The sequence below is a fragment of the Prionailurus viverrinus genome, chromosome D3 (assembly GCF_022837055.1).
Source record: "Prionailurus viverrinus isolate Anna chromosome D3, UM_Priviv_1.0, whole genome shotgun sequence".
Classification (NCBI taxonomy): Eukaryota; Metazoa; Chordata; class Mammalia; order Carnivora; family Felidae; genus Prionailurus; species Prionailurus viverrinus.
The window spans coordinates 18,136,398-18,162,264 of NC_062572.1; the positions used below are offsets into that span (position 1 = coordinate 18,136,398).

Here is a 25,867-nt window from a genome sequence, read left to right on the forward strand (position 1 = left end):
CATGGCGAGGAACGGAGGCCTCCTACCAACAGCCAGCACCAACTTACCAGCCATGTGAGCGAACCACCTTGAAAGTGGATCGGTCCTCTGGCCCCATTGAAGCCCCCAGTGAGACTAGAGTCATGGCCAACATCCTGACTGGATCTTAAGAAAGACACAGCCATGGGGCACCTGGGTGACTCAATGGATTAAGCGTCCGACTTCAGCTCAGGTCATGATCTCGCAGTTCGTGGGTTTGAGCCCCGCGTTGGTCTCTGTGCTGACAGCTCAGAACCGGGAGCCTGCTTCAGATTCTGTCTCCCTCTCTTTCTGCTGCCCCCCCCCACCCATGCTCGCTAGCTCTCTCTCTCTCTCTCTCTCAAAAATAAACATTAAAAAAAAAAAAAGATTTTCTTTTTGCTAGATTTTGAGGTAGTTTGTTATACGGTAACAGAAAAGGAATACAGCAGCCATATAAAAATGTTATAAAACAACGCACTGTTGTATTTTATGAAAGATTTTCAGAAAATAGTAAGCATTGGGGGGAAGCAGGTCACAAATTAGGATATGACAAGATCCGAGATTTGGAAGAAAAGTATGAGGAGTTAGAAAACTACCAAAGAACAAAAAAGAAGACATATATGGAGAGATGAAAAAGCTTTTTTTTTTTTTAATATTTTATTTTTGGGGCACCAGCATGGCTCAGTCAGTTAAGCACCTGACTCTTGATCTCGGCTCTGGTCATGATCTCAGTCGTGGGGTCGAGACAGCATCAGGCTCCATGTTGACAGCGTGGAGCCTGCTTGGGATTCTCTCTTTCTCTATCTGCCCCTTCCTCTCTCTCTCTCTCTCTCTCTCTCTGCCCACCCCCCCCCAAATAACTCGAAAAAAATATTTTATTTTTAAGTCATCTTTCTTTACACCTGACATGGGGCTTAACCTCACAACCCCAAGACCAAGAGCCACATGCTCTACCAACTGAGCCAGCCAGGTGCCCTAGAAATGCTTTGTTTTTGTTGGAAACACTCATTATAGTAAGATTATCGATCTTTCTAGACTAAAATAAACGCAATTCCAGTGAAAATCCCAACCTAATTTTTTGGAGTGTAGGGGATCCTGATAAGAGATACAAGTTATTGGGCACATAGTATGCATTGCATCCTGTGACAATCACTGTTTCATTTTAATTCCACAGCAGGAGAAATCCCTGGCTATTTAGTTTTTCCACTAGTAAGGAACTGTTATCAGCCCCCTCCCCTATTTTACATGAGGCATTCAGGGGGAGCTTGTCTGAGATCCTGAGGACCATGAGGGGTGGAGCTGGGTGAAGCCCGGCATGTTTGATACTAAAATAATGCTCTTAGATGTCCTGCCATGTGGCCTCCTGATTGTTCTGTGGTTTCCTTTTTTCCTTCTTTTGAATAATTTTGTAGTTGGCATTGACAACGATGATTTTTTTTTAAAGTAAGCTCTAGACCCAACGTGGGGCTTTGAACTCATAACCCCCGAGATCAAGAGTCACATGCTCTTCTGACCGAACCAGCCAGGTGCCCCCATACCCTGCTTCTATTCTCTGAAATTGATTCCAAGTGAATCAAATATTCAAATGTAAAAAAAAAAAAAAACAACCCTCACAAGTTCTTAAAAGTCTGTGCGAGTAATTTATAAAAAGGGGCAGGAAGGGGAGGGGAGGAAAGGCTTCTAAATATGATACTAATGGCAGAAACCATGAAGGAAAAAAAAGATGAATAGATTTGACTACAAAAAAGTTTTAAAATCTTTTCATGGCGAACACAGTGGGGAAAACATTGCAACAGAAGGAGGAAACCCATAAACATAAAAGCAATTCTTCCAAATCAAAAAGAAAAATAGCCAACTCACTTCAAGGGAAAAATGAGCTAAATACATACATACATCATGCGGCGTCTGGGTGACTCAGTCAGTCAGGCGTCCGACTTGGTTTCAGCTCAGGTCACGATCTTGCAGTTCGTGAGGTCGAGCCCTGTGTCAGGCTCTGCACTGGCAGTGCGGAGCCTGCCTGGGATTCTCTCTCTCTCCTTCTCTCTCTGCCCCTCCCCTGCTCGAGCTCTTTCTCTCTCTCTCAAAATATATAAATAAACATTAAAGAATTTTTAAAAATACCTACATCATACATACATACATACAGAGACACCTTATAAAGAAATCCCAAAGAGCCCATCACCATATGACCATATGCAATGTCATCAGCAGGGCTGGAACGAGGTGGATGGGGGCTGTGCAAAATTTAAGGAGGCTTTCACTCTCGAGATGGTTCAAGTACAAGGTGGGCAGCTCCTTTGAATTTATCAATCGATACAGCTCTTCTGGAGGACCGTCTGGCAAAAACGGATGAACGCTTTAAATGTGCAAACTCTTTTTTTTTAAAAAATTTTTTTTTTTCAACGTTTATTTATTTTTGGGACAGAGAGAGACAGAGCATGAACGGGGGAGGGGCAGAGAGAGAGGGAGACACAGAATCGGAAACAGGCTCCAGGCTCTGAGCCATCAACCCAGAGCCTGACGCGGGGCTCGAACTCACGGACCGCGAGATCGTGACCTGGCTGAAGTCGGACGCTTAACCGACTGCGCCACCCAGGCACCCCAAATGTGCAAACTCTTTGGCACAAAGATTCCATTTTTAGGAATCGAGTCTGAGGAAATAATTAGACGAGTGTGCCAAGGAACACATTCGGGATATTTGTTGGTAACATAAAAAAAAAAAATTCTAGGGACACCCCCCCCCCCCGAGGGACTAACTGGAAAAATTGTTATATCCACAGACAGTAGTACCCTGTGTGAAACGGAGGCTGCTGTCCTATAATTGTATGGAGAGAGATTCAGGACCTACAGAACAGGAGACAAAGCGCGTATAACACAGTCCCATTTTGTCTCTGGGATATTCACCCAATGTTAACAGCCCCTATTTCCTGGCGGTACGATTGGCTGCAGGTGATGAGTACTTTCATTTTTCTACCTCCTGTGTCGTATACATTTACAGGGGTTATGATTACCTTAACACTTAGAAAAGTTATAATAAAACTGGTTTTATCTGAAGGAGAGTAGGCGCGCATTGACTCGTTATTCTGTAACTTTACTGGCCGCACCCAGGATTCTGCCTCCTGCAGGGAATTCTCCCGGTGAATGATCCTTTGGCCCTAACCAAGTGAATTTCAGAGCTCCAAGGAGCCATGCTGTTTATCAACCAGCCACGGGAACAGAAGGATCTTTGACTCCTACAACTCCACCCAAATATACAGAAATTGCTTCCAAAGGTCCTTCAGGGCTTTTTGGGGGCCTTCTCTCATTATGATCAGCAAACTTTGTGTATTCAGAATAGTTTCTTAACGGGGCACCTGGGTGGCTCAGGCGGTTGAGTGTCCAACTTTGGCTCAGGTCATGATCTTACGGTTCACAAGTTCGAGCCCCCCACTGGGTTCTGTGCTGGCAGCATGGAGCCTGCTTGGGATTCTCTCTCTCCCTCTCTCTCTCTGCCCCTCCTCCCCCTCAAAAATAAAATAAACATTAAAAAATAAATAAATATTCCCATGAACTTGGGGCACAAGGTCATGTGATATCAAAGTGAAGCATGAAGATGATTTAAAAAATTCAAAAGAAGTTAAAGTATATAGGGGCGCCTGGGTGGCGCAGTCGGTTAAGCGTCCGACTTCAGCCAGGTCACAATCTCGCGGTCTGTGAGTTCGAGCCCCGCGTCAGGCTCTGGGTTGATGGCTCAGAGCCTGGAGCCTGTTTCCGATTCTGTGTCTCCTTCTCTCTCTGCCCCTCCCCCGTTCATGCTCTGTCTCTCTCTGTCCCAAAAATAAATAAACGTTGAAAAAAAAAAAAAAGAAGTTAAAGTATATAAAGGGCGGAGTTCACCCCATCCTTTTAAAAATTATTACTAAAAAAAAAAAAAACCCACACACTAAATATATGCATTTTCTTATTTTATCCAAACTTAAAAAAAAAATGTTTATTTATTTTTGAGCGGGATGGGGAGTGCAAAGAGAAAGGGAGACAGAGAATCAGAAACAGGCTTCATGCTGACAGCAGTGAGCCCGATGCGGGGCTCGAACTCACAAACTGTGAGATCATGACCTGAGCCCAAGCCCCACGACTGAGTCATCCAGGCGCCCCCTATCCAAACTGTTGCATTTGATGCAAGATAGGGAAGGGGAGGTTGGATCTTCAAAGCTGACCCAAAGGATGCCTTACTCAGGGGTGGCTAGTCCCTCTCTCAGGGCCTCAGTTTCCCCATCCACATAGTGAGGCGCCTGATGATTTTTTGGCTTCAGTAACCCAGCTCCAGGTCTAGCCCCGGCAGAGGAGGGACCTGGAGTCCTGCCGCCCGTGTCTCTGGGATACGGGAACAAAGAGCCACCCAAACAGGCGTTGCCTTGAGTCTCTCTTTGGCCTCATGCACCCAGCATTCCAGAATGGCATTAGGCTGGCCGGCTGGCCGCTGGAGCCCCTGTCCTGTATCTCTGGCCTCCCCGCAGGGCTCCCAGGCTGACCAGGCCCACAGCGGCTCAGGGAACAACCTTCCCCTCCCCCAGGGTGGCAGCAGGAAGAGGGAAGAAAGAGGATCGTCTCCAGCTGGCCCAGGAGACAGACCTCCTTGTCCCCATCAGCCCTGCCGCCCTCCCTCCCCACCGAGGGCTGTCCGCAGGGGCTTGGGATCGGCCAGAAAAGTCAGGCAACTTTTCAGGGACCAGAAGGAGGGGAGGGGAGGGGAGTCTCCCAGCCTGTGAGAAGCAACAGCGCCAAGCCCTACCCCTCGCTGTGTCCTGTCCACAAGTCCAGACTTTGACCCTGAGCTTCAGTCCCCGTTGGCGGGCAGAGGGCTGAGGACAGGACGCCTCAGGATCAGGAGACTCCTCTCAGGAGGTAAAATCCTGCGCCCAGCTGTCTCCTTTCTTCAGAAGTCTGGCAATCCAGGTGAGTGGGGGCGGCGGTGCACCAGGACCCAAGGTCCTCCGGGCGTTAAGAAGGCTCCACATTAGAGCCCAAGGCAGGTAACAGCCCTGGAGCCAAGGCAGGAACGCAGGCAGGTGCCTTCGCCTCTCCAGACTTCCTTTCCCTCATCCGGAAGACAGGGATCATAATCACCTCTTACGGGGTTAACTTGAGTATCAAAAGAGGTGATGAACAGAACGTACTGAGCACGGACTGGGCACATAGCAAGTACTCAATAAACGGTAATTATTATTTGGGGGCAGGGAGCCGATAGCCCGGTTATCAAGCATTTATAGAATCCATTCCATTTTCAAGATCAGTTGTGAAAATGTCAGCTTCCTAAGAAGTAGCCATAGGGCACAACCCGATTATGTTTATTCAAATACCTTGTCTGTGACCTGTTGATTTGTTTTAGAAGTCTTTCCTTTTTTTTTTTTTTTTTTTTTTTTTTTGGTAGATGCAAATAGCAATCAGAGGCCCAAGCTGGCCCAAATTCCTTTCTAGGGACAAGGAGGGTTATAAGCCAACACGTACCAAGACTGGAAAACAAGCAGAAAGTGTCAGGTGCTAACTTCCTGCCTGCTCCTTAATCGTTACACCCCATGGCAGAGAAAACTCAGCTAGAACAGGCTCCAGGTCCCAGCACTGTCCCACACCGTTCGCGTGACGCTGGGAGAGTGACTTCCTCTCCCTGAACCTCAGTCCCGTGTCTGTAGAAGCTCCCAGTTGAGAGGATTAAGTAAGAGGATGTCGGTACTAAATCTACACGTATGTGGTGAGCGGCAGAGACCCAAAATTCCCTTCCTCCTGCACACTTACGGAGACGTTATAATTACACACACACACACACACACACACACACACACAGATAGATGTAAGAACCTCAGCATCTTCCTGGATGCACACTCCAAGCATGATCGGTTGAAGGGATGGTACAAGACCCTGGAGAAAGGCAGTGCTAATAGAAACACAAGCAACAACGAGCAAATGGTTGACTTAGTAATCGAGCTGTGTGCATGACAGTCTAAAACTTCATTAGCCCCATGCATTATTGATTTTACCTGGGGCTGGGGCTGTCAAATCCTGCAGTCTAGCTCCTGCTTCTCAAGAGAACCTCCTGCATTTACACTGCACTTTAACACACACACACACACACGCATGCACACAGGGGCTCTAATCAGCATCAGATTGGATTCACGTAGTTCAAGAGGACTGGCTTCGGGAACACGTTTTCCCTCTTCAATTCGACGCCTGCCAGCGACACGCTAAAAATGCCTACAAACGTTTTATTTTACGTTTTTTTTTTGTTTTTCAGTGCGGGACCCTGAAATATCGGCTGTTTATTTCTCACCTGCTTAGCCCTCAGATTTTCCAAATAGTGTGATTTGCCAGCCCGGTGTGCCTGGTGCTCAGGGACGTGGACTTGTGTGAGTCAGGCTGCGCTGGGCTTTGCGTCTCGCCAGCTGGGTGTCTGAGCCTTACTTGCTTCATCTGTCAAATGGGCAGAAGGATAACCTTGAGGGTTGTTAGGAGCTGAAAACAGATACAGTGTGTGAAGTTCTTAGCGCCGTGACAGTCGCATGCCAGCAATGCTCTTGTTGGATCTCTGTGTTGCCAGCTCTTTTCCTGACTCGACCTATTCTTGCTTTTTACAGAGCTCTTTTCACCCCAAGACCCCCACGAACCCTTTTGTCACAAATGTGTCATTTTGGTTGAGTCTCTCCTCTTTTTCCGCGCCTCCCTTTCCCCATCTGTGTAACAATGTCTAACTCCTTTTTAGAATTTGACACTCTGGAGAAACTGAGTCCAACAATGTCACTTACCTGTCTTTCTCTCGGCCATTTGGTTTGAGACGTTGCTCTGGGTCTCCCTCAAGCTTTTTTTTTTTTTTTTTTTTTAACCTTTATTTATTTTCAGAGACAGAGCGCAAGCAGGGGAGGGGCAGAGAGAGAGGGAGACACAGAATCCAAAGCAGGCTCCAGGCTCTGAGCCGTCAGCACAGGGCCGGATGCGGGGCTCGAACTCACAAACTGTGAGATGGTGACCTGAGCTGAAGTCAGAAGCTTAACTGACTGAGCCACCCAGGAGCCCCTTCATGCTCTTCTTTGGGGCGTGTGCCCCTGCTCCTAACCAGAGGCTTTGACACACCTGAACAGCCTGGTTATAGGAGACATGCTGAATCCCAGCTCTGCTTTGGTGCAAAGCCTCTTTCTCCTTGCCCAGAGACCTCTGGGGGGTTTTCACACTCTCCTTCTCACGCTTTACCACTTCTATTATATAAGCAACTCCTCTTTTCCTCCAGCCTTTGCTGGTTTTCTAGGTGATGAGATGATGAAAAAAAAAAAAAAAAAAAAAAAAAACAGGCCCCGGAAAAGGCAGAGTTGGGTTCACACCCCACCTTTCCTCCAACTCTTGTTATGATCTCAAATAATTTACCTTGCTCTCTCTGGCCTCAGCTCCCTCACCTTTAAACTGGGTGACAGTCACTGCTGTCATTTTATGAGCTCCCCAGTGGGTAGAGCAGTAGATAAAAGTCCCTGCCCTCCCGGAGCTGATATTCTGGTGGGGAGACTATAGGCAGGGAGCTTTGTTAACCCTGAACAGTTTATAGAAGAGGAAACAGAGACTTAAGTCAGCGTGACCAACTCATTCCGGTCTGGCCCAGGACTCTCCTGGTTTTAGCACTCAAGGCCCACATCCTGGGGATACCCTCAGTCCTGGGAAACTGGGACTTCGATCACCCATGCTCAGTTAAGTTAAGCGACTTGCCCACGGCCACACAGCTGGGGTGCGCCCGAGCCAGGCTGTGAGCCTAGTACGTCTGCCCCCCAGCCTGAGCTATTACTGCCGCCCCCCCTGTGCTGTGCCTTCTTATTGTTAGTGCACAAAAGCGGGCAACTCTACGGAGTTATTGCAGAGAGAGTCAGAAGGCCCAGAGAGGGGAAGGAAGTTGGCCAAGGCCACACAGAGAGTCAGAACTAAAGCCAGATCTGATTCGCCCTTCTTCCTCTACTCCTTTCCCCAGTGTTCTTTCTGTTGTCATGTTCAAGGCGCTGGGGGACAGAAGGGGGTCACTACGTATTGAGGGCCTACTCTGTGCCAGGTGCCGTACTAGGAGCCTCCGGCAGGCTAGTGGTTTAATTTTCAGGATGACCTGGCAGGGTCAGGGTGACTCTTATTTTAAAGACGAGGAGATTGAATCTCCTGAGGCAAAGTGTGGGGGAGGAGGGGTGGGAGGAGGCTAGGAATCCCCAAGAGGGTCGGCCCCTGTAACCAAGCCTTGCAGCCGGAAGGGGAATGGCCCAGAGGAGCAATGCCTTTCCGTTTTGTGGTTTTATCTCCAACTTGGCTGCTGAAACCCCGACGGAGTCCAGTTCTTGTGGGCTGGAGCCGTTTTTCCCTTTTACAAAACTAGGCCATATTGAGAATGTCCTGCGGATCAGGGCCACGGGGTTGCCAGGAGGCTTGGTCTGAGGGAGGAGGGCTGTGAGTGTAGAGGAGGGAAAGTTGAACTTGGCCCTTCCGGACACAAAAAGTCCTCTTGTTCTGCCCCAGCAGGAGCGGACACAGTATTTCCCTGCTGTGCTGGGCCCAAGCAGCTTCAAGGTCAAAAGCTGCTGGGCCTTTTAAACTTCTGAGGACGCAGCCAGCCCAGCCCCCAAGGCCGGCCCTGGCTGAGTGTGTGTACTGCAAGATCTGAGTTCGAAAGCCAGACATTACACCCCGCTAGCCGCCAGCTCGGTGCCCGGTGGGTGTGCGGGAAGTCGGTGTTGAGTTTGCTTGGATCGAAATTGAATCCCGACAGCACCCCTTCCTGGCTGTGTGACCTCAGGCAACTTACCGCACCTCTCTGAGCCTCCTTTCCTCATCCGGCCAACGAGGCCAACAACACCAGCCCCTGCCTCCGAAGAATGTGGGGAGACTTAGAAGAAATGATGCATGGGAGGCATTTAGTACCGGGGCTGGCACACCGTAGGTGTCCCACAAAAGTCAGTAAAATCACTTCTCTTGCGCCTGACCCTGTGGTAAGGGTTTTTACATTGGCCATCTTGTTGAACCTCCCATGTACTGTCCAAGCTAGGGGTTGTTTTTCCCATTTATCAGAAGTTGAAGTCTCAGTTCACCGTCAATGGCCAGTAGGTGGCAGAGTTGAGGTACGAGACTTGAAGCTAGAGCCCGTTGTCCCGATGGCTAGACTCCCATCCCGCAGCCAGGCCCTCTGCTCCGGCCTTTTTATGTCCCCGGGCTGGGGCAGGGTATCCGGGGACGCTCCCCAGCCAGAGCGGCATCCCTTCCCCGCTGTGTGACCTGGGGCAAGTTGCTTGGCCTCTCTGTGTTTCAATTTTGTTCCCGTTCGTGAGGGTCATCAAGAGGGCCGGGTACAGAAGGGGCTTGGCGGTATCTGGCACTTTCTAAGCTTTCAGGGGATAGTGGTGATGGCGGTAACGGCACACTTCGACCCTTCCGTCCCGCAGGCCGGCACGATGCGCGTGGTAGTGATCGGAGCGGGTGTCATCGGGCTGTCCACCGCCCTCTGCATCCACGAGCGCTACCGATCAGTCCTGCCATCCCTGGACATGAGGGTCTACGCCGATCGCTTCACCCCGCTCACCAACACCGACGTGGCGGCCGGCCTCTGTCAGCCCTACCTCTCGGACCCCAGAAACCCACAGGAGGCGTGAGTGAGGGTCCCAGAGACTGGCCCGGGGACTGGAGGGTCTGACTCTGATGAGGGGATGCTCCAGGTTCCCGTCACCGAGAACAAGCTCCTTGTCAAGACTTGGAAGAAAATACTAATAAGCATTAAGCCCTACTGTGTGCCCAGTGGAGGATTTCCTCCATTCCTCACGTGATCCATGTGATCAGGAATACTTTTGGGGTTTTTTCCCCCCTAGTTTATAATTATTTATTTAAAGGTCATTTTCATCCAGGGTCGCCTGGGTGGGTCAGTCGGTTGAGCGTCCGACTTCGGCTCAGGTCATGATCTCCCAGTTCGTGGGTTCGAGCCCCACGTCGGGCTCTGTGCTGACGGCTCCGAGCCTGGAGCCTGCTTCGGATTCTGTGTCTCTTTCTCTCTCTCTGCCCCTCCCCTGCTCACGCTCTGTCTCTGTCTGTCTCAAAAGCAAATAAAAAAAACATTAAAAAAATTTTAAAGGTCACTTTCATCTGATTTCCCCAGTGGCTAACAGAAAACAGAGCCTTCAAAAATCCCAGCAATAGTTGCAAAGAAGGACAAAATTCACTAAAGTTTTTGATGTTGAGTGCTGTAGGGAACAATTTTGCCCTCAGACACATATCTTCTTCCATATATAAATTCATAAGGGGGACTTTCAATTCTTTTGAACTCATTCTAATTGCTATCTTTAATAGTCTCTTGGCTATATTTAATAGGTTATAGATCTGTTTCTCCTGAATTTGCCCATTGTGACACTTACTAGTCATTTTTATTTAGCGGGGTTTTTTATTTATTTTATTTTTATTATAATTAAAGTTATATTAATTAAAATTATATATTATATATTATATTAAAATTATATTAAATTGTATTAAAATTATATTAATCAAAATTATCATAATTAATAATTTTTATAATTATTATATTATTTTATATATTTTATTTTAGTTTTTTATTTTAATTCCAGGTAGTTAAAATGCAGTGTCACATTAGTTTCAGGTGTACGACATAGTAATTCAACACTTTCATACAATAGGTGGCACCCGTCACAACAAGCTCGCTCCTTAACCCCCATCACCTCTTTCCCCCACCCCCCACCCACCCCTCCTGTCTGGCAACCATCAGCGTAATCTCCACAGTTAGGAGTCTGTTTTTTGGGTTGTCTCTCTCTCTCTCTCTCTTTTTCCCTCTTTGCTCACTTGTTTGGTTTCTTAAATTCCACATATGAGTGGAATCGTATTGTATTTGTCTTTCTCTGATGTATTTCACTTAGCATAATACTCTCTAGCTCCATCCGTGTCGTCGCAAACGGCAAGACTTCGTTCTTGTTTATGGCTGGGTAATATTCCACTGTGTATATATAGACCACATCTTCTTTATCCATTCATCAACTGATGGGCACTGGGACTGCTTCCATATCTTGGCGATTGCAAATAATGCTGCCATGAACATCAGGACGCATGTACCCATTTGAATTAGTGTTTTTGTAGTCTCTGGGTAAATACCCAGTAGTGCGATTACTGGCTCATAGGGTGGCTCTATGTTTAACTTTTGGAGGAACCTCTGGATCAGGAGTACTTGTCAGTGGGTGGATGGATGCTCAGGTTTAACAAGGACGTTGCAAAGGTTATCATGTCTGTTTAGAAACTGCAAACTGCTGGCAGCTTCAGAAATCCACAAGTACGTAACAACTCAGACCGAAGTTACATTCTCCCGTACATTCCAAAACCAACGCTCCTGATCAGTGGGTGGCAATTCAGGGGCCCAGGCTCCTTGCATCTCATAGCTCTGCTGTCCTTCTCTGTGGCTTCTGACGTGGCCACTGTGCCTTCTGACGTCAGTATGCCGTGCTTCCAGAAGGAGCACAGCATAAGGACCGCACGTGCAGTCCATTGGCCAGAACACAGCCACACAGCCACGCTGGCTGCACGGGAGTCCGGGAGGTGTACCTGGGCTCTGTGCCCACGAAGAAGAGAAGGAAAATGTCTGGGAGCCACGAGCCACAGTCTACTGTCGGCATTTACATGGGGGGTGCTCAGAGTGAGCCTGAACTGTGGGGCTCGAAGGCCTCAAGCAGGTCAAAGCCTTCGTTTATTATTATTTTTTAAGTGTTTATTTATCTATTTTGAGGGAGTGAGTTAGAGAGAGAGCAGGGGAGGAGCAGAGAGAGAGGGAGACAGAATCCCAAGCAGGCTCCACACTGTCAGTGCAGACCCCAACACGGGGCTCAAACCCAGGAAACGTGAGATCATGATCGAGAGTCGGACGCTTAACCGACCAAGCCACCTGGGCGTCCCCAAAGCCTTCTTTTAAACTCACAGCTACACGAGCCCAGGCCCAAGGTGGGCCCCAGATGGTTCCTTCCTTCTCTTTCCTATGAATGGGGAAATACTAGAAAGTCTGGGGATGGGGAAAACCCCTTAGGCATTTGGGACGCTTGCAGGAGTGAACAGGCTAGATTTCTGGATTTGGACATATCTCCACCAGCGTGAGCATAACCCCACACAAGCCAAGCCTCAGAGTTTTCTTGTCCAGCTCAGGGTATTAGGTGACCAAGACTCTGGGGGATCCTTCCAGGGATTGGAACCAGCAGACCTTCGACTATCTCCTGAGCCGCGTCCATTCTCCCAACGCCGCAAACATGGGCCTGGCCCTCGTCTCAGGCTACAACCTCTTCCATGAAGCTATTCCGGTGAGTGAGGAGTCCTCGACCATGGGGCAGAGCCTCGATCACAGACCAGGGCTGGGGACCCGAGTCAGGGAGTTACTTTGAGCCTTGTAGGTGGACCAGCTCTTGCATTCAAATCAGGTTTACTTCAAATTCTCTTTTTGCTTTAAAATTATTTCTGGTTCCAATTTGGCTCTTAAATTGGCAGAGACCAAAGAATTTTCGGATGACGCAGGGGACCTGGTCTCTGGTTGAGTCAAACCCAGACACGTCTTGTAGTGGTGGTGATTTCACGTGGCAGCCGCAAGGCTTCCTGGGTCCCTGGAGGTCCCAGGACTTTTCACTAAGATAGATTAAAACACTCAGCGTGGCGCAAACTTCTGAGGCGCATTTTATGTACCAGGCCGTGTCCTAATTACGTTACAACTAGTGACTGCTTTCATTCTCATTATCACCGGCAAGTCAGCACTAGCGTTGGCTTCTTTTCACAGATGAGAAAATAGAGGCTCGGGGGAATGGAGCAGTAACTTGCTCAAAGTCAGAGAACCAAAGTGGCAGAACTGGGATTTGAACCCAGGCCCTCTGTGACCCCCGTGGTGCCCAATGTGCTAAGAAGGGCACAGCCTTGGGGGATGTCCTCAGGTTGCTTGAAGAGGGGAGTCTGGCTGGATGCCCGGAACCCCAGGCCAGCTCTCTAAGGCTTAGTCAATGTTTAGCACCGAGCTAAGGGCATTACCTGCATTGTCTGTTACCTTCTGTGGGACCAAGCATGATTACTGACTCCATTTTACGGACAAGAAAATGGAGTCTCAGAGAATTCAAGGTGGTCTGTAGTCAGGCCCAAGCCTCCACCAAGTTGTCTGACCCTATTCTCTATTGCCTCGCACTCTCACCCCTTGGGAACCCTGTCACCTTCTTTTTCTCTCTTATTTCTGACTCTTACCCTATCACTTGCCCTCAGCCTCACGCTCCCCTTTCCTTTGTATAGCGTCACGGTTAAGACCATGGACTCTGGAGCCTAACTGTATCATTGGTTCAAACCTCAGGTCAATCATTTATTAGCTGTGTGACTTTAGACAAGTTACTTCACCTCCTGAAGCCTCAACTGGCCCATCTGTGAAAACGGAGATGAGAATAGTATCTGCCTCCGTGGATTGCTGGGGATATTAAAGGGAGTGGGATAAATAAAATGCTTCGAAGTGCACCTTCCACGCGGTACGCGTCGTTTAAGTTTTGTTACCGTTTTTATTGACTTTCACTCATCCCTGTGCCTCCTTCTCTCCTTCCTCGGCAGGATCCCTCGTGGAAGAACACAGTTCTGGGATTTCGGACGCTGACTCCCAGAGACCTGGACATGTTCCCTGATTACAGGTGAGGTTATTGTCATGGGCGAAGGGGCTACGGTCCCACGATTCAGACGGATCCGTCCAGGAGGCAGCGAAAGATGGAGACACCAAGTTTCCTGTCCCACCCCAGGCCAACGGCCACGGGCACCAGAGACTCCTGGTGCTCTGTCCAGCTCTATTGGAGAAGCCACCCCCTCAACGGGGCCCTGGGCTGGGGCGGTGGAGGATATGGAGTCACAGAACTGAAGCCCTGAAGCTCCCTATCGCCACCCTCTTTTCTAGATGAGGAAACGGAGCTTCAGAGAGTCTAAGCGGCTTCCCAAGGTCACACAGCCAAATGACCAAAATGGGATTCCGACCCAGTCTGCGTGACCCCCAACACCTCTGTTCTTTTCCTTGAAGCATAATGTCTCTTTGGTCCTCCCCTCACCCCACCCCATGCCTAAATCCCCTCTAAAAAGGCATGTCCAATCTCCACTTGCGCACTCTAATGTCAGGGATGGATTTTTAAAAAAATTTTTATCTATTATTTTTTTTTAATTTTTAAAATATTTATTTATTTATTTGAGAGAAAGAGACAGAGCATGAACAGGGGAGGGGCAGTGAGAGAGGGAGACACAGAATCCAAAGCAGGCTCCAGGCTCCGAGCTGATAGCACAGAGCCCGAGGCGGGGCTCAAACCCACAAACCGCGAGATCATGACCTGAGTGGAAGTTGGACGCTTAACTGACTGAGCCACCCAGGCGCCCCTGTTTTGTTTTGTTTTTTAATTTACATCCAGGCTAGTCAGCATATAGTACAATAATGATTTCAGGAGTAAAACCCAGTGATTCATCCCCTACATATAACACCCAATGCTCATCCCAAGTGTCTTCCTTAATGCCTCTTGCCCATTTAGCCCACCGCCCCACCCATAACCCCTCCAGCAACCGTTTATTGTCTATATTTAAGAGTCTCTTATGTTTTGTTCCCCTCCCTGCTTTTATATTATTTTTGCTTCCCTTCCCTTATGTTCGTCTGTTTGGTATCCTAAATTCCACATATAAGTGAAGTCATGTGATATTTGTCTTTCTCTGACTAATTTCACTTAGCCTAATACACTCTAGTTCCATCCACGTTGTTGCAAATGGCAAAATTTCATTCTTTTTGATTGCCGAGTAATACTCCACAATACTCCACTGTTCATGTGTGTATATATATATATATATATACACACACACACATATATATATATATACACATACATACACACACACACACACACACACACACACACACCACATCTTCTTTATCCGTTCATCTGTCAGTGGACATTGGGGCTCTTTCCATACTTTGGCTATTGTCGATAGTGCTGCTATAAATATTGGAGTTCATGTGCCCCTTCAAAACAACACACCTGTGGGATGGATTTTCTGATAGAAAAATTTTCCTTGCACTGAAAACCAGTCCCTGTTCGAACTTCACTCAGTGGTCCTGCCTCTCCCCTTGCCACCCCCCCCCCCCCCAAAAAAAGAGACTGCTCCCAGCTCCATTTGAAAGGCTTCTAACATAGCTCTGATTCTGATTCTGATTCTTTATTCCCACTCTTACCTGTTCTTACTCTAGCTACGGCTGGTTCAACACAAGCCTGATTGTGGAAGGGAGGAGGTATCTACAGTGGCTGACTGAAAGGTGAGAATTTCAACTTTAGTTTTAGGAAAGCACCTTACAGGGACCAGGGTGTGGTAGGCAATTGTTCATGGGATTTGTCTTTGTATGACCAGCCCCAAATGTTAAAGAAAACTCAGACTTGGTGGGAGCTATCCTTGGTTCTGATGACTCCTGTGCACTAAAACCAGGGTTCCCACACCTGACTGGGCACCAGAACCATCTGGGCAGCTCTTTACATGTGATATTTATTGTTGACCTCACCCAAAATACATAATGTTTGTGGAGTAGTTTTAATGGATTCTCTTGAGGTTTCCAGATACATTTACGTCACCCGCAAAACATAAGTTTTTTATTTTTATTTTTATACCTCATGTTTTTTCTTGTCTAACTGTTGTGGTCAGTACCTCCAGAACAATGGTAACTAACACAGGGGATAGTGGGTGTCCCTGTCTTGTTCCTGATGGTAACAGGAATCTTATAGTGTTCTAAATTAGCAAACACTAGCTTTTTTTTTTTTTTAAAAATTTTTTTTTTTTTTTTTCAACGTTTTTTATTTATTTTTGGGACAGAGAGAGACAGAGCATGAACGGGGGAGGGGCAGAGAGAGAGGGAGACACAGAATCGGAAACAGGCTCCAGGCTCTGAGCCATCAGCCCAGAGCCTGACGCGGGGCTCGAACTCACGGGCCGCGAGATCGTGACCTGGCTGAAGTCGGACGCTTAACCGACTGCGCCACCCAGGCGCCCCAGCAAACACTAGCTTTGAGAGACATTTTTATATTGATAGTCGTCTTAACAAAGATTCCATATTTCCTATATATTACTGTTTTATTAAGATTTTTAAAAATCTAGAATGGATGGGAGCATTTATCAAATGACCTGGGGAGCTTTTAAAAGATATAGATTTCAGGACCCCACTTCAAATCTATTGAATCAGATCCTCTGGAGTGGGGGCTTAGAAATTTGTGTGATTCTAATTATCAGCCAGGTTTGGAAACAACTAAAAAGCAATAAAAAAAAAAAAAAGTAGTTCTCTCTCCTAACCTTAGGATACCTCTGACTCCTGCCTAGCCTCTTCCTAGACAGTAACTTCCCACTTTTTCTATCTTGAGGGAATTATGTAGATAAAATAGTCCTGAAGTCATGCTTCACTTTTCACAGGATTTCCTTCCTGTTCTTTTGATGTTTCTACTGCGTCTCTAACAATGACAGATATTTTTCCCTCTGGGACATTTTGAGGGAGGGGTGGATGTCCCCAGCCCACCTTCCTCCTCATGCCCTGCTTCTGACAAAGGGGCGTTTAGCATTGGTCCAACCCTGCTTCCACCCCGCATCTCGCTCTCCTTAATGGTATAAAGCAATATAGTAGTAGTGGGATGAGTTTTGAGCTAACACGCCTGGGCTTACGTTACGTCCCAATCCCATCATTGACTCACTGTACGACCTTCAACAAGGCCCTTCTTTCATCGCCATCTGCCCGACCAGGGGCTTGGACAATCTCAGGTTTCCCAAGGGACATTTCATAGACCACCAGTCTATCAAGGTGCTCATGAACTGACCTGACAACACAGCCATGTTCTCCAGGAGCAACCTGTGGGACTAATGTCGACAGAAGGTTCTTTGGGAAACATCTCCCATGCCATCCTCTTGGAGAGATGGGACAAATAACTGAGTCCTGGGTTTGTTTTTTTTTTTTTTGATGTGTCTGATCACCCAGGTTAACTGAGAGGGGAGTGAAATTCTTCCAGAAGAAGGTGGAGTCTTTTGAGGAGGTGAGTTGCAGGGCTGGAAGGGGCTGGATATGGGAGGGAGTGAGGAGGGGAGGCCTCTGCTTCCTGGTGCTGGACTGGGGGGGCTCCTTGTTGGGCGCCTGGGATCCCCTGAGGCCTGTCCCAGTCACCAGGCCTTTCTTCAATCCCAGAAGGACTCAAGCATTCTGTCTTGATGTTGGTGGCAGGAACAAAGGGACAGTGGGATTATGGTGGCCACTGGAGGCTAATCTACCTCTAAGCCACGGAGGGTTTTAGGCCCAGAGAGCTGGCTGCCTCTTACCAGTATCAGCTGCACCCCACTCTTGAATTCCAGACACTTGGTTGCTTCCTACCTAAATCAGGGTTAATGTTTCTGCAAAGTCAAGGCTCTCAGCTGACTCAGCTCCAGAGTAACACCACCATCAATAACAGCTATCCTCATCAGGCACTGGCTATGTGCCAGGAGCTTTGCTGTATGACTTCACTCAATCCTAGCACCTAGAATTGTGCTCAGTACCTGCAGCTACCAGCATTATATAATGAGTACCTCCTCCGGATCGAGCCCTCCTGGGCACTTGGGATCCATGTTGACTTAGAAACAGCACTTATTCCCAAGGAGTTCACAGGCCAGTGTAGCAAAAACTGGTTCTTGAACAATAACAATGCTTCCAATGTGTGTGTCCCACGACAAACCTGTGAAGGGAGTCACGGGCTGGGCTGGGTGTTTGGGTGCCCATGAGGTTACATCCTTGAGCTGTCAAGTATCCCACACAAGCACAGAGCCAGGGGCTCCAACGTGCCTTCTGAAAGTGCCTTAGCAGAGTGTGAGGCAAGAGAATGAAAATCAAAAGGAGTCAGAAGGAAGAAGAGAACTCTCTCTGCATCTGACTTCTTCTGGGAGGTTCCAAGAAGGTTCCCCCCTTCCACAGTACTCCTTCCCAAGCACTCTGACATCCAGGGTCACATTGGATCCTCGCACAGCCTAAGAACAGATATTACCAGCCCTGCTTTACAGCGGAGGCAGCTGGGCCCTGAGGAGGTGATGGAACCTTTCTGAGGTCACATAGCGGGTAAATGGCAGAGTGGAGATTTGGAGGCAGTTCCACGGATTCCTCACTGAGCCCCCTCCCCGCTTTTCTGCAGGGAGCTGCAGGGTAAAGGGCAGGGGGAAGGAGGGGAGTAAGCGGTACCAGGGCCCTCACCCCTTCCCACGCCACCTGCTCTGTTCATCGCTGCCAGGTAGCAAGAGGAGGTGCCGATGTAATTATCAACTGCACCGGGGTGTGGGCTGGGTCATTGCAACCGGACCCCCTGCTGCAGCCAGGCCGGGGACAGATCATTAAGGTGAGTGTGAAGATGAGGGATGGAACTTCCTGCTTTTCTTCATAGAGAGATTGTAGCTGCCTGCTTATTTCCTCTCCAAAGATAGAGGATGCATCGGGGACAACTGTTAGAGGAGCCTTGCAGATTTCAGGCAACTGGCATCTTAAAGAAACAAGAAGGACCAAGAAACACGATTCCTCCAAACATTCTCTTTGGTGGTGGTTGTTGTTGTTGTTCCTTAATACGGCAAAGCATGGGTGTAAGTGTACGTACGCGGGAGTTGCATATTCTTCTAATATAATGAAAAGAGCAAACGTTTATGGAATGTTATTAGGTACAGGCCTGAGCACTTTATTGTGTTCTTAATTTAGTGCTTACCAGAACCCTTTGAGATGGGGTCTACACATGGCCATTGCTATTTTACAGATGGGGAAACACGAGGCACGGAGGAATTAAGTAATATGCACACAAGTTCACACAGGAGTGAGCTGTGGGACTGGGATTGGAGCCCAGGCAACCTGGTTTCAGAGCCTGTGTGCGTCAACATCATCCACGTTGCCTCTCACTGTGTATGTGTGCACATGCGTGCAGGGTGCCTATTTGTGGGTGTGGGTGTGTACACCCGCCCACGTTGAGTGTACATGTGTTCCTGATGTGGGCTGATGTGTACGTGGATCGGCACACGTGTGCTGGGCTTCTCTGTGGTCATGCAGGCGAGAGTGTGTGAAATTTCAGGGAGCAGGGGTGGCTCTTCCCGCAGGAGCAAGGAAGTCGGCGCAGAGGCGGGGCAGAGGGGTCAGGAGTGGGCTTGGGAATCGGCTCCGCCACCCTTGTTGGAACATCTGGGCACAGAGAGGAGAAGGGCAGGGAAGCCCAGTGATCCGGCTCCCCTGATGAGACTTGTCTGTCCTCAATCAACAGGTGGATGCCCCTTGGATGAAGCACTTCATTATCACCCATGACCCAGAGAAAGGCATCTACAAGTCCCCGTACATCATCCCAGGGTAAGAATCTGACGTCTTAGGACAGAACAAGGGGCACCTTCATGCCTTCTTTATGCTGCCCACCCCAAGTCCCTGAAAGCTTTTTCTCCCAGTGTTTTCTAAGTGAAGTCGAGCCACTAAATCCCTGGGAAGGCAAGACTCGGCCTTAACCGGGCTCTATCTTGAACAAGCTTTTGGACGACAGGCGTGGGGATACTGGAGACGAAGGTGGTGGGTGTGAGGGCAGGGACCCCGGAAGCGGTGTGACTGGAAATAACGAGAGGGCCGGTGGGAAAGGGGATATGGGTCGAAGGTGATGATGACATTCAGGGGAGAGGTGACGACGTTAGTGACGATGGTGGCTGCGTTGTCACTGATGGGGAAGCCACTTCCTGGGGGTGGTGACTGGGACAAGGATGGTCAGGCGCTGACATTAATGGGGGGGCGTGGTGTCGATGACGAGGTCGGTGATGATGGCAGTGATTGGTATTTTTGATGATATCAAGATATAACTGACATACTGTGCACGCTTACGATGTACACGAAGATTTGATATATGCACGTATTACAACATGATTACCCCAGTAAGGTCGGCTGACACGCCCATCAGGTCCCACAATTACATCTTCCCTGTGCGTAGTGAGAATGTTATGGCTTACTCTTTCAGCAACTTTAAAGTCTATAATACGGGATCGCTAACTATAGTCACCGCGTTGTGCACCGGAAGAGGTGACGATGTTGACAGTGACATTGGTGGTGACGGCAGAGATGCTGGTGGGAGGTGATGCCAGGGGCAATTGCAGTGGTGTTGACGGTGTGGATGGCGGCGGGGATGTAGGGAGAGATGGTTGTAAGGGTGAGCATGCCCATGGCCCCCATTAACCTCAAAGGCTTCATTTCCCCTCATCATTGACGCCCTTCACTTTTTTTTTTTTTTTTTTTAATTTTTGGGACAGAGAGAGACAGAGCATGAACGGGGGAGGGGCAGAGAGAGAGGGAGACACAGAATCGGAAACAGGCTCCAGGCTCTGAGCCATCAGCCCAGAGCCTGACGCGGGGCTCGAACTCACGGACCGCGAGATCGTGACCCGGCTGAAGTCGGACGCTCAACCGACTGCGCCACCCAGGCGCCCCGACGCCCTTCACTTTTATCTAGGATCCAGACAGTGACTCTTGGAGGCATCTTTCAGCTGGGGAACTGGAGCGAGGTAAACAACATCCAGGACCACAACACCATCTGGGAAGGCTGCTGCAGACTGGAGCCCACACTGCAGGTAAGGTGGGAGGGGTCCTGGCAGACTCGGGTCTGGGCAGCTCGACCATGAGACCCCTTGAGTATGGGAAGATACCTCCCACTGGGATAACTGGGCAAACTTCTTCTAACGAGGGACCGTGGAAGACACCCGAATTTGATAATGTACAAGGAAGTCCTGCTGTGAGCTGCTGACACCCGTCTGTGGCTAAGAGTGGCTGTCTTCTGTGGGGACTTCCCTAGAACCACCTTCGTCTGTCTTCACAAGGAGCAGATGTAACCGCTGTAGGGATCTCAGTGTTTACATCTGCCTGATGATAGCAGTGACAAACGTGATATTGACGAGGGTGGGGCGGAAGTGATGGTGGTATTGACTGGAAATGAATATGCTCAGGATGGTGATAATGATGGTGAGGAGGGGGTGGCCGGTGACATCGTGGTGATGGCTGGTGGTGGTGATGATAATGAGGTTCCAAGAGCTAACCCTACCATCTAAAAATGGCAGCAGAAAAAAAAAATATCTGGAGATGAATTACTAACACTTTTTTTTTCCAGGATGCAAAAATCGTTGCTGAGTTGACTGGCCTCCGGCCAGTACGCCCCCAGATTCGGCTAGAAAGAGAACAGCTTCGTTTTGCATCTTCAAACACAGAGGTATGCTCTCCTGATGAGGAAAGCAAGGGCCTCCCTTACCCGTAAGGGGGCTCTGGCATTTCCAGTCTTGCCTGACATCTGGCTCCACACAGCCTGCGGCCAGGAAAGAACAACACTGGCTGACATCCCCTCCTCTATAAAGAAACTGAGGCTCAGTGATGGGAAAGGACCTGCCGAAGGTTGCATAGAGGGCGGTGTGCCTCAGGGTGTCAAAGCCTGTGGCCGTGAGCCTGCTTTGTGTTCATGACACGAACAACCTTACTGAATCTCCTCTACAGCCCTTGGGGATAGGGACTGTTTCTCCCATGCTTCAGATGAGGAAATCGGAGGGCCTGGCAGGTAGAGTCATCTGCCTAAATCAGACAGCTAGCACGGGGCACGGCTGGGATGTGGTTTGAGTTTGACTCCAGCGCCGTTTCTCAGATGCCCATTTGTGGCTGCCCCATCATCTCTCTGGGGTCCCTCTTTGACGTTCCTTCTTATGAGGTAGGAACTGGGCTTTATTGAGGCGGCAGAAGTTGTCCTGGGCTGAAGGAACTGACCTGAGTAGCTGGGGTCCCCAAAGGAAAAGAATCCTCCTTAGGTAGATAGGTCATCCTTCCTCCCTTATCGCGGGCATGTGGTGTGCACCTTTGTGCATGTGTGTGTGTGTGCGTGTGTGTGTGTGCGTGCTTGCGTGCACATGTGCACACATACAGAGGAAAGCGTCACGTATAGAGTCAAACTCCCTGCCAATGATTTTGGCTTTAAAAAAGTCCCCAGGGGTCTTGCCTCTGTCCCTAGGATGAATTAGCATGCTAACCAGAGTCCACCCATATGTTGGCCCCACTTATCTTCCCCTCCCCCAACCCCCGAGATAGGTAGAAGAGTCTGTCTATTAATACAGGAGGTTTGGCATTCCGGAGCAGGATGCGGACGAGAAAGGTGATGTAGGGAACTTCAAACAATTTGGGAGAGGGGAATCCCTGACCTCAAGTTCTAGATGATTCTACATTTCCTGTGCTGAGTGCCTAAAGCAGGTCCATCTCCTAAGCAAAAGAGAACCTAGGATGTCGACCCTCCAGTTCCCCAGTCACTTTACTGGTGTTCCTGGGGCCCCACCATCCCTCCAGGGAGCTGAGAGGCCCCCTGCCGCCCTCTGGCTTCACCCAGAACTCTGCAGGAAGCTCCCGAGTCTTCCAGGATGCACGGGGCTCCCGTCTCTCTTACCTCTCCCAGGTCATCCACAACTATGGCCATGGAGGCTACGGGCTCACTATCCACTGGGGCTGTGCCCTGGAGGCAGCCAAGCTCTTTGGGAAAATTCTGGAAGAAAGGAAGTTGCTCAAGATGCCGCCACCTCACCTCTGAAAACACCAGTAACCACCACCTCCCCAAGGACTCCCCGCTCCCCTCGGCCAACCAATCAGTGTATCCCCCTCTAAGCTGTCTCTTCTCCACTTCAGCCCTGGCTCCTTTCTGCAAGAAGTACCAGAGGAGAGGAAGATCCCAAGGCCATTTCTGGAGGCGAGTCCATCCCTATCTGGGGCTCCCTTTGATCACTGGGGTCTCTCCACCCACTCTGGGCCTGACAGTCTGAAGAGCAGTTGGGGGCCATTATACTGCAAGTCCTTAGAAGAAAGGAAAGCTCAGAAAATCGAAGGGGCGGAGCGCCTGGGTGGCTCAGCATCCAACTTCCGCTCAGGTCATGATCTCACAGTTCACGGTTTTGAGCCCCACACCAGGCTATGTGCTGTTAGCACGAAGCCCACTGTTGATCCTCTGCCCCCCCCCCCCCGCCCCCTGCTCGCACTCGCTCTCTCTCTCTCTGTCTCTGTCTCAAAAATAAACATTTTTTAAAAAGGGAAATGAAAGGGGCAAGCAGAAAATTGAGGACCATTTAGGTTAGGTCAGGTGACCTGACGACAAATTACTAACATATTAAAGGTTCTGGGAAGTCCTGCAGCAAAGACATCTATCTGATGTTCCTTCACCCAGCCTTCCTAAACGCATTTGGCTCCGGAAACCTTTTTGCCCAGAGCACCCATGCCACGGAGCGCACTTGAGGGAAGGCTGCGATAGATCTCCTTGCAGGAAGTCCCACGCAGAGCTGGAGTATAGGGAGGCAGAAGAAGTGAGGCATTGAACTAGCCACATACGATACCCGTCCCATATCCAGGATTCCCAACAGCATCAGCAACCTGCTGAACGGCCCCGTGAGCCCCGAGGAGGGGCCACTGGAGGGAACATCCCACAAGGGACCCCTTCACAGAGAACTGAACTCACCACGCATAGTCCTTGTTGGGGGGGCGGGGGCAGATTTAATGTCTTTCTTCTCTTCTGGCTGGCACCCCTCTGAGATGACAAATGGACTTCCAGATGTTTCTGAAAGCCTTTAATGAACCTACAGGGCACCTTAGCATCTCTGTCCCTAATTACCTGCCTCAGGCTCTGAGGTAGAATTTGCATCTGTCTGGGCTTTTGCGGGAGATCAGAGCCTGGAGGAAGCCTTCCTGCATCTGGGACCCGTGGCCCCCTTAGTGCCGTGACGAGGTCTTGACTGGCCCGTGCCATGCCGTCTACATCCACGCCGTCACCGTCTTCTCCTTCCCATGCTCAGTGGGGTCTTCGTGATTTGGGATGGCACTGAGCTAAATAGAGTGAGAGATCCAAGAGCTAAGGTAGAGTTCCTATCCTAGGAATAAGAATAAATCATTATTATTATACCTAAAATTGATTGCATTCTAACTGGGCGTCAGTGCTAACTTCTTGCATAAGTTATTCACGTTATTCCCAGTCAACAGCTGGGAAGGGGTAGAAAGGAGATTCTGGGCCAGGAATTGATGAATTTAGAGAGTATTATCTTTCCTCGTTGAATTGTCTTGGTACCTTTGTCAAAAATCAATTGACCACAGTGGCGCCTGGGTGGCTCACTCGGTTGAGCGTCCGACTCTTGACTTGGGCTCAGGTCATGATCTCACAGTCCATGGGATCAAGCCCCGCATCGGGTTCTGCGCTAACGGTGTGAAGTCTGCTTGGGATTCTTTCTCTCTCCCTCTGCTCCTCCCCCCCCCCCCATTCAAAAATAAAGAAGTAAACGTTTAAAAAAAGTCAATCGTGATCATAAATATATGGGTGAATTTGGGGAACTTCAATTCTACTCCATTGATCTGTATCTGTATCCTTATGATAGTAGCCCACTGTCTTGATTACTGAGGCTTTATAAGAAGTTTTATAATTAGGAAGTGTGAGTCTTCCACATTTATTCATCTTTTTCAAGATTTTTTTTTTTTTTGGCTCTTCTGAGTCCTTTGCGGTTTCATATGAATTCTACACCCAGCTTGCCAATTTCTGCAAAAGAAGAACCAGTCAGGGATTTTGATAGGGATTGTGTATTTATAGATCAATTTAGGGAGTACCTACGTACTTGACGACTGGAAGTCCACGAACAAGGAACGTGTCTCCATTTTTTCAGATCTTCGGTTTCTTTAAGCCACGTTTTGCAGTCTGTAAAAGCCTTGTACTCCTTTTGTGCAATTTACTCCTAAGTGTTTTATTCTTTTCGATGGTATTGTGAGTGGAATTTTTGTTTTCTTATTGCTCAATCTGCAAAGCACTCTGTTCTCTGGCATTGATGGGGGCAGGGGGATTTGAAGTGGTTCATCCCCGAGCATTCTTGATTAACCGAGAATGATTATTCGTGACGTGTCTGTACGCTTAAACGTCAAAGAATCAGAATGTAGCAAAGTACCCCCAGTGACTGAAGTCTGATTGAAACCACGGAACCTTTGAAGAGGGAGAAGGGGCTCCAGGATGTCGTGGGGCTTCAGGATTGGCATTCTGTGTGCCTCCTGTTACACTGTGCGTCCCTCTAGAAGGGTTCACATCACACTGTATCACAATGACCTTGTTTGTGCCTGTTCCCCGCACTGCGCCGTGAGTTCATGAAGGTAAGGACGTGTCTTATTCCTTTTTGTATCCTCAGTATTGAGTATCATGCCTGACAGATGCATGGTACATACTCCAAGCACACTGACCACATGCCAGGACATGATCTATAATACAGTTACAACAGACAGACGCAAGAGTTAACACGCATGTTGCTGTGGGCTCCACACACCTCTGTTCCACTCACTTACGTTCCCTGGTGCCACGGGAGGAAATTAACTCCTGGTCCCAGCCTTACAATAAAGCTGTGTTTCTTCACTCGAATTAAGCTGGGTCCGATTTCTAGTCCTTGCAGTTAAAACGGCCTTGAGAACTCCGTGGCAAGGCTCCCCTCAACCATCCCCCTCTCACCATCCTTCCTTCTTCATGCTAACAGAACCCCAATTTGTGTTCAAGAAGCTGTGTACCCCTCGATCCTATGGGAAGGAGGCCCTTCCTTCTCTAGCCCTGGAGGAAGACACATGCTTTTTTAGACTCAGCCCTTTTAGATAGAAAACTTCCTGTGACTGTTCCTTCCCCATTCTATCTCCTTTGAAAAAAATGTGATGCCTGGCACCTTGGCAGCCATCTTGTGATCTTAAGTTTTCACACATAGGGTCAAATGGCCAACTGGCAGAGGATGGCATAGAAGAGAAGCAAAAAGAGGTGGAGTTCTTGATAACATCTTCGAGCTGCTGAGTCTTCCT

At 48.9% G+C, this 25,867-nt stretch overlaps 1 protein-coding gene across 2 annotated transcripts; it reads left to right on the forward strand.

The window, feature by feature from the left end:
* The first annotated feature begins 4,814 nt into the window (after positions 1–4,814).
* Positions 4,815–24,185, forward strand: DAO (D-amino acid oxidase). Of its 2 annotated transcripts, XM_047827936.1 has the most exons (12): positions 4,838–4,935; positions 6,269–6,380; positions 9,429–9,631; positions 12,206–12,320; positions 13,591–13,667; positions 15,248–15,313; positions 17,009–17,063; positions 18,282–18,386; positions 19,287–19,369; positions 20,505–20,622; positions 21,156–21,254; positions 22,473–24,185. In XM_047827936.1, the coding sequence occupies exons 3-12, from the start codon at positions 9,438–9,440 to the stop codon at positions 22,602–22,604; spliced, it is 1,044 nt and encodes a 347-aa protein (XP_047683892.1). In that variant the 5' UTR covers positions 4,838–4,935; positions 6,269–6,380; positions 9,429–9,437; the 3' UTR covers positions 22,605–24,185. The 2 variants fall into 2 exon arrangements, with proteins under 2 accessions (XP_047683893.1, XP_047683892.1); XM_047827937.1 differs by lacking the exon at positions 6,269–6,380 and having other exon boundaries at positions 4,815–4,935.
* Positions 24,186–25,867: the final 1,682 nt, after the last annotated feature.

Coding starts and splice junctions, on each gene's coding strand:
- DAO (XM_047827937.1), top strand. CDS start 9,438: ATGCGCGTGGTAGTGATCGGAGCGGGTGTCATCGGGCTGTCCACCGCC. Junction 13,668..15,247: donor GACATGTTCCCTGATTACAG/GTGAGGTTATTG, acceptor TTCTTACTCTAG/CTACGGCTGGTTCAACACAA. Junction 19,370..20,504: donor TCCCCGTACATCATCCCAGG/GTAAGAATCTGA, acceptor ACTTTTATCTAG/GATCCAGACAGTGACTCTTG.